General features: G+C 43.1%; 1 protein-coding gene across 4 annotated transcripts in view; it reads right to left on the bottom strand.

The window, feature by feature from the left end:
• Positions 1-20,054, bottom strand: part of LOC137529138 (synaptotagmin-like protein 2) — a 193,201-nt gene that overhangs the window by 68,672 nt on the left and 104,475 nt on the right. For 3 of the 4 annotated variants that reach the window (XM_068251148.1, XM_068251149.1, XM_068251150.1), the window contains exons 3-4: positions 17,113-17,258; positions 6,216-6,297 (exon numbers count right to left, since the gene is read on the bottom strand). In XM_068251148.1, coding sequence (XP_068107249.1) covers positions 6,216-6,297; positions 17,113-17,258 — 228 coding nt within the window. Of the gene's footprint in view, positions 1-6,215; positions 6,298-14,925; positions 14,979-17,112; positions 17,259-20,054 lie in introns of those variants that run through there. The other variant, XM_068251151.1, reaches the window with a different exon arrangement.

Raw genomic sequence — 20,054 nt, 5'->3', positions numbered from 1 at the left:
AAAATCGTAATGTGGGCAGCAGACACCTGAAAATCGTAATGTGGGCAGCAGACACCTGAAAATTGTAATGTGGGCAGCAGACACCTGAAAATCGCAATGTGGGCAGCAGACACCAGAAAATCGTAATGTGGGCAGCAGACACCTGAAAATTGTAATGTGGGCAGCAGGCACCTGAAAATCGTAATGTGGGCAGCAGACACCAGAAAATCATAATATGGGCAGCAGACACCTGAAAATCGTAATGTGGGCAGCAGACACCAGAAAATAGTAATGTGGGCAGCAGGCACCAGAAAATCGCAATGTGGGCAGCAGTCACCAGAAAATTGCAATGTGGGCAGCAGTGACCAGAAAATCATAATGTGGGCAGCAGTGACCAGAAAATCATAATGTGGGCAGCAGACACCTGAAAATCACAATGTGGGCAGCAGACACCTGAAAATCGTAATGTAGGCAGCAGACACCTGAAAATCACAATGTGGGCAGCAGTGACCAGAAAATCATAATGTGGGCAGCAGACACCTGAAAATCACAATGTGGGCAGCAGACACCTGAAAATCGTAATGTGGGCAGCAGACACCTGAAAATCACAATGTAGGCAGCAGACTCTAGAAAAAAAAATGCACCTGTGAAAAAAAAACAATTCACTTACCTGACAGAAGTCTTCTCCTCTCCCGGCATCTGGCTCGCAGCTACCCGAGTCCTCCTGCAGCACATCTCCCTCGCTGACAGGCAGAGTGCAGGGCTACGGCAAGATGGCTGCCGAAGCCCTGTGCTAGAGACACAAATAGTCTCCAGTGTAGGGCTTCTTCGGCGGCCATCTTGCCGTAGCCCTGCTCTGCCTGCCGGAGACTATGCAGGCTGCTGGAGCGGGGCTGCAGGGAATGAACGGCGCAGCGTCTATCAGATGCTGCGGCCAGTTGAGCACCTTGCTGGGGGGTCCAGAGCAGCGCTCCCCCCACGCACAGTGAGCGGGCCCCAGAGCAGCCCCGGGCCCCCCTGCGGCTGAGGGGGTCGCATCCCCGGTAGGTACGCCGGTGGCTGCAGAGATTAAAGGGATACTGTAGGGGGGACAGGGGAAAATGAGTTGAACTTACCCGGGGCTTCTAACGGTCCCCCGCAGACATCCTGTGTTGGCGCAGTCACTCACCGATGCTCCGGCCCCACCTCCGGTTCACTTCTGGAATTTCAGACTTTAAAGTCTGAAAACCACTGCGCCTGCGTTGCCGTGTCCTCGATCCCGCTGATGTCATCAAGAGCGCACAGCGCAGGCCCAGTATGGTCTGTGTCTGCGCAGTACACTCCTGGTGACATCAGCGGGAGCGAGGACATGGGCGTGCAGGTGCAGTGGTTTTCTGACTTTAAAGTCAGAAATTCCAGAAGTGAACTGGAGGCGGGGCCGGAACATCGGTGAGTGGCTGCGCCAACACAGGATGTCTGTGGGGGACCATTAGAAGCCCCGGGTAAGTTCAGCTCATTTTCCCCCGACCCCCCTACAGTATCCCTTTAAGGGTTAGGCACCACCAGGGGTGGGGTTAAGGGTTATGCACCACCAAGGGAGAGTTAAGGGTCAGGCACCACCAAGGGGGAGTTAAGGGTTAGAGTAGGGAGAGGTTAGATCGTAGTACTATAGCAGCTACAACTGTAGCCGCTATTTGTAGAGGAGTAGATTGAGGTTAGGCACCACCAGGGGTGGGGTTAAAGGTTAGGCACCACCAAGGGGGAGAGACAAGGGATAGAGTAGTGAGGTTAGATCATACGGTAGTAAAATATCGGTAAGTATTACCAGTATTTTACTATATTAATTAATGTAGTGGTGAGCATTGGAGGAAATTCGAATGGGTTTCCTCCAGATTTCATCCAGATCATTACTGCACCTGATGGGGCGGGTGAGGGAGGGTTAACTTACCCAGCGGCCGTCTTCTTCAATGTGTCCCACATTGCATCTCACGCTGTGTTCCAATTTGCGGTCACATGACTACCACGCTTCCTCCTTCAACCCGGAAGGAGGAAGCGGGGTAGTCGCGTGAACGCGAATTTGAAACGCAGCGTGAGGTGCGACGTGGGACGCATTGAAGAAGACGGCCGCTGGGTAAGTTAACCCTCCCTCACCCGCCCCATCAGGTGCAGTAATTATCTGGATGAAATCTGGAGGACACCCATTCAGAATTCATCCAGAGCTCATCCCTGATTTGTAACACTTTCGATATTCTATTACCGCTATACTGTGCCCATTTCAACTTGCGGCTTTTGTGAATGTATGTAGGATTTGAGCTCCGCTGCGCGCAGTGCCATTAAGACTGGACCAGTCACCCTCACCCCATACAGATGATTCAGGTGGCTTCATGGTGGCCCCAACCCTGCTTGCACAGACAAAGCAAGACATTCATTATAAGCAGAGGAACTGTGGAAAGTTCTCCAGGAGCAGAAGCCCATGAGTGGCTGGAATACACGGGGGGTTTACTAGATAACGGAGTGGCAGGAGAGGACAGCGAGGGACCCCATGAAACTAATGGGGTTGGTGGAAGCCCCAGGTAAGTATAAATACACCCACAACGCCCATTTCAAGTACACTTTAAGCATGTGAACACTAAGGGCCCGATATAATTCACTTTTCCTTTTACATTTTCTCCTAGGAGATCATTTTTAATCTTCTGTGTTAAATAACTTTTCATCACTCTGCAATTGAAATTTAAAAAAAAAGGAGGTGAAAAAGTACAATCAAAATTATTCAATTTTCTTGCTTGCTGGTGTCTTAAAATGAATTTTACTGACAATGGCCTCAATTCACTAACCTTAACTCCTGTCTTTAAAGGGGTTCTTTCGCGAAAAAAGTAGGCAGTTAAAAAATGTGACAGATGACAGGTTTTGGGCCAGTCCATCTTTTTAAGGGGGATTCTCAGGGCTTTCTTTGTTTTCAACAGCATTTCCTGAACAACAGTTGCAAAATCTAACTGATATAATAGTGTGCAAGTGATTAGGGAGGCCGGCTGGTATCTTGCTATTTTGGCAGTTAAACTGTTGTTCAGGAAATGCTGTTGAAAACAAAGAAAGCCCTGAGAATCCCCCTTAAAAAGATGGACTGGCCCAAAACCTGTCATCTGTCACATTTTTTAACTGCCTACTTTTTTTGCGAAAGAACTCCTTTAATAACTCTTCTGAGCTGTTTTACAGTTATCACCACGGTGATCTAATTGTGATAACTGTAAAACAGCTCAGAAGAGTTATTAAAGACAGGAGTTAAGGTTAGTGAATTGAGGCCAATATGTGAAAATATCAAACTTTGGCGAATAACTGAATTGGACTGCGCGCTAAGAATCTTTCTAAACAGTTGACATTGCAATACATGTTTATTACTCTACTGATGATAGTGCTTTATACTGTATGGGTTAATGACAAAGATTTTTCAGCTTGTTTTTTTATGTACATATAAAACATAAGCATTCCCCAGTGCTTTTAGCCAACATCGTCCGAAAATCAGTTTGCTGTCATGATTCAACTGTGCAATCAAAGAAAAAGCAGAATGAGGCCGCTGCACTCACATTCTGTTGCCATATGGAAGCAGGGAAATCAGATGGCAAGACCAAATAGTAACCAAAAGGATATCCCGCTACACCAGATGGTTGGGTAGTAGTAGAAAATCTTTATTCTTTATTCCGACATCATAATGCACAAATAAAAGCTCACGCGTATTGGAGCAAGGTATGGCTCCTTAATCATAGCATAGCATAAGCATAAGCTATGATTAAGGAGCCATACTTGCTCCAATACGCGTGAGCTTTTATTTGTGCATTATTATGTCAGAATAAAGATTTTCTACTACTACCCAACCATCTGGTGTAGCGAGATATCCTTTTGGTTACTAATGGTTCAACTGTGCACTTGCCACTCTGATTCACCCAACAATCTACAGGGCATCAAGCATCTCAATGCACCTGAGTGGCAGCATTCATCACCAAACGTGTGTGTGTCAGTGCAGCCTCTGCCGAACAGCAGCTGACCAGACAGGTGCTCATACATGGGTTGGATGCAAATGCTGAATGCTTTCAACAGCTTCCAAATGCCCAATAGATCCACGGGCAGATAAGGTAGTAAACACACCGCCTGTCAGCTGCCCATGTGAAAGAAGCCTGAAGATTAGCAGGGCATGAGTTCTGAATGAAGAGATCACTACACTTTCTCACATGAAATGAGCTGGAATGATATTTATTCACGGATTACAAGGTCATACCATTAGCCACACCTTGGCTTAGCTCTGCATACTTATATCTAAATATAGCTGAAGAAGCTATACATGGGGGATCATTCAGCAGATGGAAAACAGAAAGAGGAATGTATAAGAGAATGCAAGAAGATTATTATTATTTAGTATTTATTTAGCGCCAACATCTTCCGCAGCGCTGTACAGAGTATATCGTCTTGTCACTAACTGTCCCTCAGAGGAGCTCACAATCTAATTCCCCTACCATAGTCCTATGTCTATGTATGTATTGTGTAGTTCATGTGTTGCAGTCTAGGGCCAATTTAGGGTGGAGCCAATTAACCTATCCGTATGTTTTTGGGATGTGGGAGGAAACCAGAGCGCCCAGAGGAAACCCACCCAGACATGGGGAGACCATACAAACTCCTTGCAGATGTTGACCTGGCTGGGATTTGAACCAGGGACCCAGCACTGCAAGGTGAGAGCGCTACGCCACCATGCTGCCCATCATACCTGATCCAGCAGACCTGGACTGGATTTATTCAAACTTCTCTTGTATTAAGTGGAATAGGTTCTTAACCTCCTTGGCGGTAACCCCGTGTGTGACACGGGGTAAGCCGCCGGAGGGTGCCGCTCAGGCCCTGCTGGGCCGATTTACATAATTTTTTTTTTGCTGGACGCAGCTAGCACTTTGCTAGCTGCGCCAGCACCCCGATCGCCGCGCGCCCGATCGCCGCTATCCGGTGCGGTGCGCGGCCCCCCCCTCCAGACCCCTGCGCTGCCTGGCCAATCAGTGCCAGGCAGCGCCAAGGGGTGGATCGGGTCTCCCAATGACGTCCCGACGTCGCTGACGTCGGTGACGTCATTCCGCCCCGTCGCCATGAACGGGATTTCTTTGAACGGGATTTCCTGATCGCCTATCGCCGGAGGCGATCGGCGGGGCTGGGGGGATGCCGCTGAGCAGCGGCTATCATGTAGCGAGCCCACGGCTCGCTACATGATTTAAAAAAATAAAAATAAAAAAAAAAACTGCTGCGCTGCCCCCTGGCGGTATTTTTCATACCGCCAAGGGGGTTAATCATCACCTGTGTGATATCAAGCTATCAAGAAGGTTGCTGGACTTAAAGTGGATCTAAACTCATAATTTAATTAAAAGATTAGCCATATCATAACAGCCTTAGGGAAAACAACATTTCTTCATTACAAGTTACTGAAAACCTAAAAAAAAGAATGAAGTTTAAATTGGTTTCACCTCCCTGGGAGTAGAGAAAGCGTTAAGTTTTACTGTTTTCCAGAAGAGAGCTGAGGCTCTAATGCTGGGATTACACAATAGTTTTTTTGCGTTCGATTCGCGCGGGATCTATTAGCCATTCGATTTTCTGCTCGATTCTCTTATCTTCCACTCACTTATCTTTTTTCCATTGACTTCTATAAGAAATCGAGCGGAAACGAATTGAGCGGAACATCAGACATGTCGGAATTTTATCATCGAAAGCAACTATCGGAACGATTCTTACAAAAAAAGTATCGTCTAATCCCAGCATAACAGAGGAGCCAGCTCACAGCTCTGATTCCCATCTTCTGATAAGACTAATTGTGCTTAAACATGGACAGGACACAGCTGTGAATCTATTGAGCAACTATGTATGTGTTGAATAAAGACTTAATTGTGTGCTTTATTAGAATTCTGATCCATTGTAAACAGTTACATCTAAACACTTGCAACAAGAACCATTTTTTTTTTAAAATGCTGGCCATCCTGAATGTATTACAGTAATGTTCTCACTGCGTGGACATGCATATCACTACAATTATACAGCTGGAAATCCAATAATCTTTTAGCATCCCTCAGGATATGACCTATGAAAGGTTTGATACTCATCACCAACCAAGAGAAGGTTTATAATTCCCAGCAGGTTTTCTAGACCACTGGTGTTCTCTGATGAACTGTGGATAATTTCTGGTAGGAAGATATCTTCATTAAAGAAAGCCCATATCAACATTTCTAAATACCAACCTTCGACGTCTTTGGGTCACAGGAGCTGCACATGCAGCCATGTTCCATATTTCATCTCTCCCATTTCTTCCATAATGTGCACCTGCCATAATGATAAAAAAAAAAAAAATCAGTAATAGCCTGTTAAAGCGGACCTGAACTCAGAACTTCTTCTCTGCTCTGAAAGATAAGCAACAGCATAATAACATTTAAAGAAAACATTCTTACAGCTGGTACAAATATTGCAATAAATCTGCAGTGTATCCACTTCCTGCTTTCATGTAAGAAGACATATTGTTAGCATCCTGTGCTTGCAAATGATCCTCTCTGCTGTGGCAGTCAGCTGAGGGGTCAAATTACAACTTGTGATTAGTCATAGATGAGGGGGGATTAAGGGGCCCATACACTCAGCCAATTTTCTGGCCGACCGATCGATCGATTGATCGTTTGCAAATCGGTTGGCCAATCGACCGATCGATGGCCGATTTCGATGGACTTCCATCGAACTGGCAGGGTGGAAAATTTAGGTCGATCTGATGAGATTGCTTATCAGTTTGCATTGGCCTTAATGGAAATCTGATGGCAAAAAAATGCCATCAGATCGAATTTCAATAGATTTCAAACTGAAATCTGTTGGAATTCTATCCTGGTAAAAAATGTTCTAAAAACGCATCAGATAGATCATCAGATGCATTTCTTATCTATCTGCTGCCAATCTGACGAGTGTATGGGCACCTTTAGACAAGCTAAACTCTCTGAATACATACAGGGTGCATTTCTTTATGTTTTCCTTCTGTCCTGTGCAAGAGTTCAGGTCCTCTTTAACTGAAATAACTGTCATTACAGTGCCTCTAAGATCAGGTCTGTGTGTACTATACTGTAAAGAGAATGTTTTCATTGTAGATTTCCATAATACATTTTCTACCAGCTATCACATAACTGCATTTGTAATAAGATTACAACAAAGAACAGGTTTTTTATAAGTTTAAGCACGGGAACTACTGTGTTTCCCCGAAAATAAGACACTGTCATATTAATTTTTGCTCCAAAAGATGTACTAGGGATTATTTTCAGAGAAGGTCTTATTTTTGGGGTGAACACTGGTAGTTTTCCTATACAAAATGTATATACTGTATGCCATTTTGAAACACAAACAGCATACACAGAGCTTGTGATTTGCAAATATTGGCGCTCAGTTACAAGAAACTGATTCTGCTGATAATGTGGGTAAGAGTCTATTTCTTGCAGGCAGAGAACTCTGTCAGGCTCCCCAGAGATATGATTAGATAAGCTGTGTCCTGGGAAAAGGTGAAGTGCTGCTGATGCTTATGACAGATCAGGAGGGCTGGCTCCAACAAAAACATAAATTGCCTAAGGGCTCGTTTCCACTATTGCGTTGCGAAATCGCTGCGGCAAAATTTGTGCGAATTCGCATGAAAATTCGCATACCAAAACAGCATGCGAATTTCCTATTAAATACATTAGCGGCGATTCGCATGCATTCCACTCGCAGGCGAATTCTGCGGCTCTTTTGTGCGTGTCTTATATTTCAAGCATGCTAGGAATTCCTGCTAGGGCTTATTTTCAGCGGATGTCTTACTTTAGGGGAAACACGGTAGCTGTCTGATTGTGCCCATACGCCCGGTACAATAAAAACGTTACATTTTCCAGTTTATTTGCCCAAAATGATCGAATGAACGTTTAAAATAATATTTTTTTCAAACAAGAAAAAAATCGATTATCCCAATTTTTTCAATAAAAAGCAGATCGGACATGTTGGAAAAATCTTTATATTTGATCTAATGGAATAATCGAACAAAATTATCTAATCGGGAAAAATTTAAAAAAATTGTACCATGTATGGGCACCATAAAGGTGGCCACACACCATACAATAAAATGATCCGATTTTACAGCAATTCGATAAAAACGATCGTATCTCCCGAAAATATCGAGAGCTTTTTTTTTATTCGACTGAAAAATATGATCGGATTTCCCGTTTTTTTTCGATTTAAATCGATCCGGAATGCCAGATATTTCTTTTCAATTTTTTTTAAGATTGTATGGTATGTGTTAGATTGTCAATTTATTAATATACACATCCTAGCAATTTTGTCAGTTTCCAATCAGTTTTATCATAATTGGGAAAAGTTTGAACATACGTGTGTGGTACATTGGTCATATTTTTGAAATGTTACAATCAGTCAGAAAAATTGATTGCAATTCTTAAATTGAACAGATATTTAAAAAATTGTATGGTGTGTGGCCACCTTAACACTGATCTTTTGTGGTGGCGTATAATGTTTTTCATTTGCATTTAACAGGTGCTGCAGTGCTCTGTATATCATCATGCTGTCAGTGTAAACTCAGACTAATATTTCCTGCTACATGTGGCCTCTGCAGTTAATCCACTCCAGGACTTGGGTTTACCCACTTCCTGTTTAGAGAAAGTCATCTAATATGGGTAAACATAGGTGGAGACCTGCAAATGTTATATACTAATACTATACTAAGAAGAGAGGTGCTGTTTGCACTGGCTCTGCCCAAGCTTTGCACAAAGCAAACTGAAACTAAAACTGGTAATGTGGCACTATGGAGAACAGTTCAGGCAACTAATTGGCAAGTCAAAACAGTGAAAGCCTGGGGGAATAAAGTACTAAACCAGCTGCTGCTTATTATCAGTATGCAATCACCGTGTGCTGACAGCTTCCTCCACTCCAGGGAGCTCTCTGCCCTAACTCCTGGTAGTGTGGTCCAATCAGCACTTTAATTTATAGAAAATGTGTGCTGACCGGCGCTTTAACCACTTAGGCCCCATTCACACTAGAGCATTTTCCCGCGATTTCAGCAAAACGCTCAAACGTAGTGTAATTAAAGTTTATGGGCCTGTTCTTACTTGAGCGATTTGCGGGAATCGCCGCAAATCGCCCAGAAAAGGCCAAAAACGGCAAACGCGTAGCCTGCACCATTTTCAGGCGATTGCGTTTCAGTGCTATAGAAGCGCTAAACGTGATTGCAGCAAAATCGCTGCAGTGTTCAGTGATTTTTCCGCGTGAAATCGCAGAACAATCACTCCTTGAAAACGCAGGTGTGAACAAAGCCTTAGGGATAATTCACACTGGGTGATTTTTCAGCGTTTTGCTGATCACTGGCGATCAACAAAATGCTGCTGCTAATGCAAGTCAATGGTAGTGTTCACACTGTAGCGATCGCCAGAGATTAGCGATTTGCTGATTGTGCATGCAGCATTTTTGTAGCGATTTTGTAGCGATTGCATTTCAATGTTATAGAATCACAAAATGCAATAACTCCTAAATCGCTTTCCTGTACAGTGAAAATACTGCTTTATAATTGAATGAATAATTACGCACACCCCACTTTGCAGTTATTTATTTGTAAAAAAATGTTTGGGTACTTATCCGTTAGCCGGGCGCATCCGGCAGGTGGCGCTGTTGTAGCGAATTTCAATGCGCAGTTGTATCTAATTCCATTCATAGTTACTATGGTAACAGGTGGCCGCAGGTGACGCTAATTACATTGTTGATACGCAACGTAACGATACAGTGTGTTAATGGCAACGAATATACATTGTATTTGAAGTGGCCGGAATTAAAATGAAGGCGGCGGCAATGTAACACATGAAGCCGCCGCCTTCGTCTGTTCTTCTCCTCCTTTGCCCTCTCGCTTCTATACAACACTGCCAGCTGGGTGGGGGGGGGGGGGGACACGCGTGTCCCCCCACAGTCGTTCGTCGCAAGGAAACAAGCAGGCTTCCCTGCCGCGACGAACGACTCTGGGGGGACACGCATGTCCCCGCAGGCTGGCAGCATTGTATACAAGCGAGAGGGCAAAGGGGGAGAAGAAGAAGAACAGACGAAGGCGGCGGCTTCATGTGTTACCTTGCCGCCGCCTTCATTTTAATTCCGGCCACTTCAAATACAATGTATATTCGTTGACAATTAACACACTGTATCGTTACGTATCAACAATGAAATTAGCGCCACCTGCGGCGCTTCCATTCACACAGTACTACGTTCAGTAACTATGAATGGAATTAGATACAACAGCGCATCGAAATTCGCTACAACAGCGCCACCTGCCGGATGCGCCCGGCTAACGGATAAGTACCAATGTTTGGAATCATGTATGATTTCCGTTCCACTTCTCACGTGTACACCACTTTGTATTGGTCTTTCACATGGAATTCCAATAAAATTGATTCAAGTTTGTGGCAGTAATATGACAAAATGTGGAAAACTTCAAGGGGGCCGAATAGTTTTGCAACCCACTGTACATATTAAAAAAGTTCTATCCCTAAGGTAACTATTTATGTATTTTTTTAACTGTCTTTTTTAATGCAAAAAATGTTTTGGGGTACTATGGGAGAGTGTGGGAGGGAATAAGTTAATTTTAAACGTACTTGTGGAGCTTTTTATTAAAATAAATGTATGAAGGTGTAATTTTACTATTTGGCCGCAAGATGTTCTCGCGCATTATTTTCTATTAGCGTACTATAAGTACACTAAATGGGAAGTAATGTGTGGATGTGTTACTCCGGAAGATACAATGACGCAGGCATCTCATTGATGCTGGCGATCATTGACACTTAGATCAGTGCACGAGAACTGCATTCCCAGTCATTGATCTCCCTGCTAACCGGCAACGATGTGAACAAGCGCAAGACCTCGCGTAGGAAATGGCGGGGAGTGCGCACAGAGGCAATAGCTGTATATCTACACCCCTGAAACTGCCTCAGTTTCATCAAATGGTTAGAGAGGAACCATAACCAAGGATTGAACTTCAGCCCAATCAGTTCCCATGAGAGATCATTAACTTTTCTCTAATAGATCATCAGGGGGGTCTGCATGGCTGATATTGTGGTGAAACCCCTCCCCCAGTGTGATGTAAGTACCTAGGTCCTGACAGTTTCCTCTCTGTGAGCCTTGATGCATTGTGGAAAATAACAGCTGTCTCCAACTACCAAGCAACCAATATCTCCCTCTGTACAGTATATCTGTAAAAAAAAACCAAAAAAAAACTTTTAGCCTATCGCATTATTAGGGGGTGTGGCGATAGGTAATGGCAGTTGGTGCTGTCTGTTTTTTCATGTCTGCCAGTACTAAAGATGTTTACATGCAGGCTGATTGTGGATCAAGCAATGTAAACAAATTGCATGGCGAATATCAATTATTTCCTGATCGCTCTTATTTTTTTCTTCTCACTTTGCAATATATTGATTTGTTTCTCCTTTTTGCTTAACCTTCCTGGCGGTAAGCCCGAGCTGAGCTCGGGCTATGCCGCGCAGGAAGATATCTCAGCCCCTGGTGGAGCGATTTGCTCCATTTAAAATGCTGTACGCGCAGCTAGCACTTTGCTAGCCGCGCGTACAGCTCGATCGCCCGTACGCAGTGGTGCAAAAGGGCCCCCCCTCGCCAGAGCCCTGCGCTGCCCGGACCAATGAGTTCCGGGCAGCGCTATGGGCTGGATCGGAGGTGTCTGACGTCAGGACGTCAGCTGACGTCCATGACGTCATTCCGATCGTCGCCATGGCGACAGGAGAAGCCAAACAGGGGAGCGCGTTATATACGCGTTCCCCTGTTTGCTATTGATGCCGGCGACAATCGCACTAGAGGGACACATGCTCCCTCTAGTGGTGTTTCATGTAGCTACCACTCTGGTAGCTTTACATGAAACACAAAAAAAAAAATTAAAAAAAAAAAAAGGATTTTTGCCAATTTGGCAAAAAAAAAAATAACCGCCAGGAGGGTTAAGTTCCTCTTTAACAGACTCTGTACCACACCTGCTTCCTCTGGCCACTGGAGGACACAGATTCAGTCACTAGCTTTCTGTGCAGCAAATAGAGAATCCATGGATAGTGTCACTGCGGACAGAAAGGACAGCTGCAGCACTTGTAAACAGGACAAACTGTGGAAAGGAATATCTGCTGCTTAGGGTGGAGCTTACTTTTTTTAGGTTTGTAATTATCTCCTAATTTTGTTTGTGTGGATAAAGGAAAAAAAAAGGCAAAATATCAGCCTCATTGGTGAATGTTTACTGGTAGTTCAATTGCTTTAATGTTTTGCAGGCAGACTCTGATGGGTTTCACATACAAAATTTATAATGGGCCAGTGTAATATTTGCACAGCAGCACTGTGTAACCTGCTGAACATCTTTCACATATTCACAGAAGGATATTGGCCGCATGCCTGTTTGGGCAAACACCTGGCAGATGAAATTCACTGTCAATAAATGTAAGGGCAAAAGTTTTACATGTGCAAGTTGTATAACATTATACCAACTAACTGGTATGCAGCTGGGAACAACAGACTTGGAAAAGGACTTGAAAATACTTGACTGATAATACGTTAAGCAGCTGTATTCAATGCCAAACAGCAGCAACTAAATCAAAGAAAGAAAATTCTTGTATGAATAAAATGGGAAATAAATTTGGACCGTGGCCGATATGAAGCTGGCCCGTCACTAGAAGGCTGTATTCCTCAACGCCCCAATCCTTTCCCTTCCACTGTCCTTTCAAAGTTGTGTGCAGCATGCAACACAAGAACTAACCCCGTTCCAGTGGCGATCTCCATGGCAAGTCATGTGACATGCTGACATTACATACGAGTGTGTTGCATGACAACCAATCATTCCGCATGCGCTCATTCACTGGAGAGGACCACATCATGAGGAAGGCGTCCCAATTGCATAAAACTTAGCCCACCCCTGTGTTGGGCTAAAAGAAAAAAATCTTTGCCAACCATCCTTGCAATGTATAGAGTCAAACTGAGAATGTTACTTTTGGTGTGAAAAATGCCAATTTGCCTTTAAAGATAAGCTTAACTGAAATTAATGTTAAACTGTCTCCACTGAACAGAAGCTCTTGCATGAATTCTAGTGTATGTGCTTCACTTTCACTGCCATCACAAGTGCTGTCACTGCTTCACTTTCACTGCCATCACATGGGCTTTAGTTGAAGAGAGATCGAGAGCCCAATATGGTGTAGTATGTCAAAACTGATTGGATAAATGAAACAGTGAGATGGTAATACTCACAAACACGTGTTACCACCTAAGTAACCACTCATTAGGCAGGTGAGGAGATTAGACCTGTCCTCACTCAGGATTAAGAAGTCGCTCTCTGTAGATAGGAAGAAAAGGGGTAGATCACCCCTCCACCTGGGGTGGACTCAAATATATTGGTAGGTGAACAGAGGCGCCAGAAGGATAAAAGTACATAAAATTTTTAAAAAATTGCTGGGAAGAAGTGGTGGACTCGCCTCCGTTAAAGCAGACACCAAGGACTGTAAATATATAGATGTACACATTTATTGAAAATACCCCAAAGATGCAACGCATTTTGCGGACACAGCCCACTTCTTCCGGCAATAAGCAGGGGATAAACAACAGCAATTCAGTTATAGCAAGAGGCGCTCTGCTTGCTATAACTGAATTGCTGTTGTTTATCCCCTGCTTATTGCCTGAAGAAGTGGGCTGTGCCCGCGAAACGCGTTGCATCTTTGGGGTATTTTCAATAAATGTGTATATCTATATATTTACAGTCCTTGGTGTCTGCTTTAACGGAGGCGAGTCCACCACTTCCTCCCAGCAATTTTTAAAAAATTTTATGTACTTTTATCCTTCTGGCACCTCTGTTCACCTACCAATATATCACATGGGCTTTCACTGCCATCACATGGGCTTTCACTGCTTCACTTTCATTGCCATCACATAGGCTTTGACAAGTGAGAGAGACACAATTCTACACACAAGCCCATATGCAATTCACTTTTTCTCCTGACTTTTCTCCTAAGTGATATTTTGATACCTTATCAATCAAATGCCTTTTAATCCACCAGGGAGCAAGACAATGCTCAAAATAATTTTAACAGTACCTTTTCACCTAACATTTGGTCCTTTTTTATTGCAAAGTGCTGAAAAGTTATTTTAAAGAGAAGATGAAAAATTGTCTCCTAGGAGAAAACTCAGGAGAAAAAGTAAATTGCATTTGGCCCACAGTGTTTTTGGTAAAATCCATCACAGGTTGAGATAAACCAAGAGAGGCAAAAAAAATCCAGCTTTCAGGTGAATTGCACTTCCTAACTAGTTTGAATGGTCGTATTCCAAGCTGCATCCAAGATGCATGTAGGTTGGAATAACGAGCATCTATTTGACTCTAATTGCTGGGCTCTAGAACTACATATAATAATATATAAGATTAAAAAATGCACAAATCTCTTTATCACTTAGCTACACTCAATCACAATATGAATGATACACATACTGATTCTGAAGACCGCAATGCAAGCCAAAGAGCACAAGTTACTGCAGAAAGATAATAATGTGGTCCTGATAGCAAGATAAATGACAGAATTGCTTCGTGGGCAATAACTTATACAATACCAGCCTGCAGCAGCATCTGTAACCCTGGGGTGGTTTAATTTCATTTTAAAATCATTTCACAAAACTATAAAAGCAATATCAGCTGTCGTAATAGCGATAAATATTTAAACAAACATTTCCATATTGAACTGGTGGAACAAAATAAACATTGGCACAGAGGATTTTGATCTTCAGCACAGAAACAAGCAGAGGAAACCTTCTCCCATCAGAATGGTTACAGTTGCTGGTCTTTTTATACTACTACTAGCACATGGTGCACATTACTTGTACAAAGAGCAGGGTATAAAGATAGAGGAAAAATGCATTAAGTAGTTAGGAAATTAGATCACGCACCTGTGAGAAGAGCATATCATACAGTGTTTTTAATTTGAACTCATAGCTGTAGTCAAACTGTTGCTATGGGTTACCACTGTTTGTACCCTACTTCCTGATCTCTGACTGGTTAGCTATTTGTCAGGTCTCATAAGCAGATCACAGATATGGTATTCAGATCATAAGCAAGTGGTGAGGGAGTTTGAAGGGCACAGGGGAAGGAGAGGCAGTGGAGGATAGCAGCAGTCACAGCTTTCCTATACATAGCTTATATAGTGTATCAGAAAAATAGTGGGTGGCGGGAGAGTTCCACTAGTAGGTACTGGAATTCTGCATGTACCGGTAATTGCAAGTGGCTATATAGCAGTAGTTCACCAGAGTTTGTCTTCACTGCAGCAGAGTGCTGGCCTTAGTACTAACATAGCTGGTTCGGTGCGTTAAGCTGTAGCGGTGGTCGAGATCTGCTAATATGTGGTGGAACTTTGCAGGAACGGCGGCGTGCATGCTTTTGCAAGCAGCTATATAGCCTACACCTGCTCCCGGGGAGCAGTAGTGCACCAGAGTTTGGCTACATAGTAGCTAAGCTCCGTGCTTTTTAATTACCGGCCTGGCTTGGCCAGTTAATTAGTGGATATAGTGTAAGAAGTAAGTGGGGGATGGTTAGTGTTAGGTTTAAGGTGGCCACTAACGGTCCAATTTCTAGCGAAAAATCGTTTGAGCGATCAGAAATTCTGATCAGATTGGTTGTAAATAATCTCCATTGGTGGACACAATTGATTATGAACGAGTGAAAAAAATGTCGTCCGAATGAATTTACGTCGAACCAAAATTTGGATTTTCTTGTTGGTTGTGATAGATAGGAAGCAAAGATTGGTTCGTTGATGGTGTAGTGAACAATGTATTACAATATTTCACTTCCGATCAGAATTTCTGATCGCTCAAACGATTTTTCGCTAGAAATTGGACCGTTAGTGGCCAACTTTAGATAGGGTAGAGTTAACACGAGGATAAAGTCTGATACAAGTATCCGAATTTGATTGGCCTATCACTGGACAATTTTACCACTTCCAAGTAGAATGAGGGCAACAGATTTAGGGCTTAAACCCACTAGAGCAATTCAAACCGCTAGCGATTTCCCTAAACGCTCAGCTGATGTTAATGGATGGGCTAAATTCCACTGGAGCAATTGCGATTACCAAATTGCAAAACCCAGGACATGCAGCATTTTTCGCGTTTAGCGTTAGCGTTTCTGCAATGTAAAGTATATAATCGCTCATCAAAACCTGCACAGAGCGATTTTGCTAGCGTTTTGAAGTTACTGCACACTGTAACAAAATTAAAATGAATTGAAAGGACCAATTAGAATTAAAAACGCTAATCGCTACACAACCACTGGCAAATTGAATACACTTTTTAAAATCGCTACTGAAAACGCTCATGAAATTGCTTGCAAAACGCTCATACAAAACGCTAGCGATTGCTATTAGCGATAGCGTTTTGTAGTGGATTCCAGGCCTCAGAATGCCATGAACAGATTTTGTAGGAAATATCTCTTACTATATGGAGGTGGTAAAATTGGCCAATCAAAATTGGATGTGTACCAGTCTTTAGGATAGAGAATTAGTGGAATATCGGTATAATTATAAATACTCTACTTTCAGGGATAGTAGAATATCAGTATAATTCTAATTTTCTACTACAGTCAGTATTACCTGCCGCCTATTTTTCCTTGTGCCTTTTTTGTACTTACATGTAAATCAATAAATTTTAGTTACGTGATTGATGTAGTGGAGGATAGCAGCAGCCACAGCATTCCTGTACATCATTTATATACTGTGGCAGTGGCAGGCATGTGATAGCAAGTGTCTATATAACAGTAGTGCACCAGAAGTTCTTCCTGTTCAGTAAGCCAGCACCTATTCAACAAGGAATACTTGGGCTAGTCTCCCTAAAACTACTACAGCCTACTGAGTGCTCCCCAGTGGTTGCAGCTCTAGCGCTTTGAATCCACCAGGAGAAAAGTGCAATCTAAATGTTATTTGTGTGTGATCAGTGATCAGTTTTGCTTGATTTAGTATATGTATTTTATTATTCACTTATTTTTTAAACAACAACATTTATATAACTATGCATTTATGTGTAATGAATGTGTGCCTGAAAGAGACAGCATTATCAGTACACTACACATTGTAACTAAAAGGAACTTACTTTGAGGTCTCTTTTTCCGAATGGATGCTCTAAGAAGATCGGAGCCCTGTAGATCCTCTTGAAATCGTCGAGACTTCACATCGTGAAACCATTCTCCAGTCAGAAATTTCTTCTTTTTTTCATCTTTGACTGAGCCCTGAAGTCGCCTAATAAAACAACATTATCTTTTAAGAAAAATTACATATTTGAGCTAAAATCACGATATGTGCGTTTTTGAAAAATGCAGTACTTGCTCTAGCACTGGGCAAGTTTCATTACACAACAGGAACAGAAGAAGGCCCTGTCCATATGTCATTTCACTGCAAAGTCTTCTAATCAGTAATTTCAGATATTAGTTTCCAAGACATGCTCAACTTCAAAATGAACATATTTCATTCCTATCATCCATATTGGCACTCCAACATTGGACTTTATTTTACCCTAAATGCAAGAACAATAATTTTGTAGCGCTTTCTCCAAATCCAAAAGCAAATAGACACTTTCCAATTTCATATCTAGTATAGTCCTTCAACCCTACACAAGCTCAGTTATACACTGGGCTGTGGAGTCGGTACAAAAATCTTCCGACTCCAACTCCGACCCCAGGTACCCAAAATGGCTCCGACTCAGACTCCTCAACTCCGACTCCTTAGTCTAATACTTACCAGGGCTGTGGATTTTGTACAGAAAATCCGACTCAGATTCCTCAGTTTATGAAACCACCGACTTTACGGGTACCCAAAGCCCTGGTTATACATATTTGTTAATTAGCCAGAAATACACACACACATATATACACATATATATATATATATATATATATATATATATATACACACACACACACAGTGGGTTGCAAAACAAAAGTATTCGTCCCCCTTGAAGTTTTCCACATTTTGTCACATTACTGCCACAAACATGCATCAATTTTATTGGAATTCCACGTGAAAGACCAATACAAAGTGGTGTACATGTGAGAAGTCGATCGAAAATCATACATCATTCCAAACATTTTTTACAAATAAATAACTGCAAAGTGGGGTGTGCGTAATTATTCGGCCCCCTGAGTCAATACTTTGTAGAACCACCTTTTGCTGCAATTACAGCTGCCAGTCATTTAGGGTATGTCTCTACCAGCTTTGCACATCTAGAGACTGAAATCCTTGCCCATTCTTCTTTGCAAAACAGCTCCAGCTCAGTCAGATTAGATGGACAGCGTTTGGGAACAGCAGTTTTCAGATCTTGCCACAGATTCTCGATTGGATTTAGATCTGGACCTTGACTGGGCCATTGTAACACAGATATGTTTTTGTTTTAAACCATTCCATTGTTGCCCTGGCTTTATGTTTAGGGTCATTGTCCTGCTGGAAGGTGAACCTCCACCCCAGTCTCAAGTCTTTTGCAGTCTCCAAGAGGTTTTCTTCCAAGTTTGCCCTGTACTTCGTTCCATCCATCTTCCCATCAACTCTGACCAGCTTCCCTGTCCCTGCTGAAGAGATGCACCCCCCGAGCATGATGCTGCCACCACCATATTTGACAGTGGGGATGGTGTGTTTAGAGTGATGTGCAGTGTTAGTTTTCCGCCAAACATAGCGTTTTGCATTTTGGCCAAAAAGTTCCATTATGGTCTCATCTGACCAGAGCACCTTCTTCCACATGGTTGCTGTGTCCCCCACATGGCTTGTGGCAAACTGCAAACGGGACTTCTTATGCTTTCTGTTAACAATGCCTTTCTTCTTGCCACTCTTCCATAAAGGCCAACTTTGTACAGAGCATGACTAATAGTTGTCCTATGGACAGAGTCTCCCACCTGAGCTGTAGATCTCTGCAGCTCGTCCAGACTCACCATGGGCCTCTTAACTGCATTTCTGATCAGCGCTCTCCTTGTTCAGCTTGTGAGTTTAGGTGGGTGGCCTTGTCTTGGTAGGTTTACAATTGTGCCATACTCCTTCCATTTCTGAATGATCGCTTGAACAGTGCTCCGTGGGATGTTCAAGGCTTTGGAAATCTTTTTGTAGCCTAAGCCTGCTTTAAGTTTCTCAATAACTTGATCCCTGACCTGTCTTGTGTGTTCTTTGGACTTCACGGTGTTGTTGCTAACAATATTCTCTTAGACAACCTCTGAGGCCCTCACAGAGCAGCTGTATTTGTACTGACATTAGATTACACACAGGTGCACTCTATTTAGTCATTAGCACTCATCAGGCAATGTCTATAGGCAACGGACTGCACTCACATCAAAGGGGGCCGAATAATTATGCACAAACCACTTTGCAGTTATTTATTTGTAAAACATGTTTGGAATCATGTATGAGTTTCGTTCTACTTCTCACGTGTACACCACTTTGTGTTGGTCTTTCATGTGGAATTCAAATAAAAATGATTCATGTTTGTTGCAGTAATATGACAAAATGTGGAAACCGGCAAGGGGGCCGAATACTTTTGCAACCCACTGTATATAACCTCTCCTTCTACCATATATTGGATGGATTGAGGCAGGGAGGCATAAGCAAGCACAGCTTATGCTGGGTTTACACCATACAATTTTCTGTTATGCTGGGAATACACGAGTCGATCCGGCGGCTCGACTAGCCGCTGGATGGACTCCTGCCATGTCACCGCCACCGTCCGGATCGATTCCCACTCGTCCCCGCGGGCGCTTCCTCATCTAGCTCGATTCCCCGCTATTGTCCGCCCGCAGGGATCGAGCGGGGAATCTATCCGGTGGGTCATCGGACCTGTCGGAAATTATCAATCGAGCCATCAGCGGCTCGATTGACAAGGGCGCATCGACCCGTGTATGCCTAGCATAATGCTGGATACACACCATGCGTTTCCGCGTCGAATGCGTCCGTCGATATGCGTTGATTCGATTATTTCCGAGCATTTCCGAACGCATTTCGATGATTTTTAGGTCGATTGCCATGTAAAGTATGGCAAATCGACCTAACCTTCCATCGAAG

Source organism: Hyperolius riggenbachi, chromosome 8 (genome assembly GCF_040937935.1).
Source record: "Hyperolius riggenbachi isolate aHypRig1 chromosome 8, aHypRig1.pri, whole genome shotgun sequence".
In the NCBI taxonomy this organism is placed as follows: domain Eukaryota; kingdom Metazoa; phylum Chordata; class Amphibia; order Anura; family Hyperoliidae; genus Hyperolius; species Hyperolius riggenbachi.
This window is presented reverse-complemented; position numbering and strand designations above follow the sequence as displayed.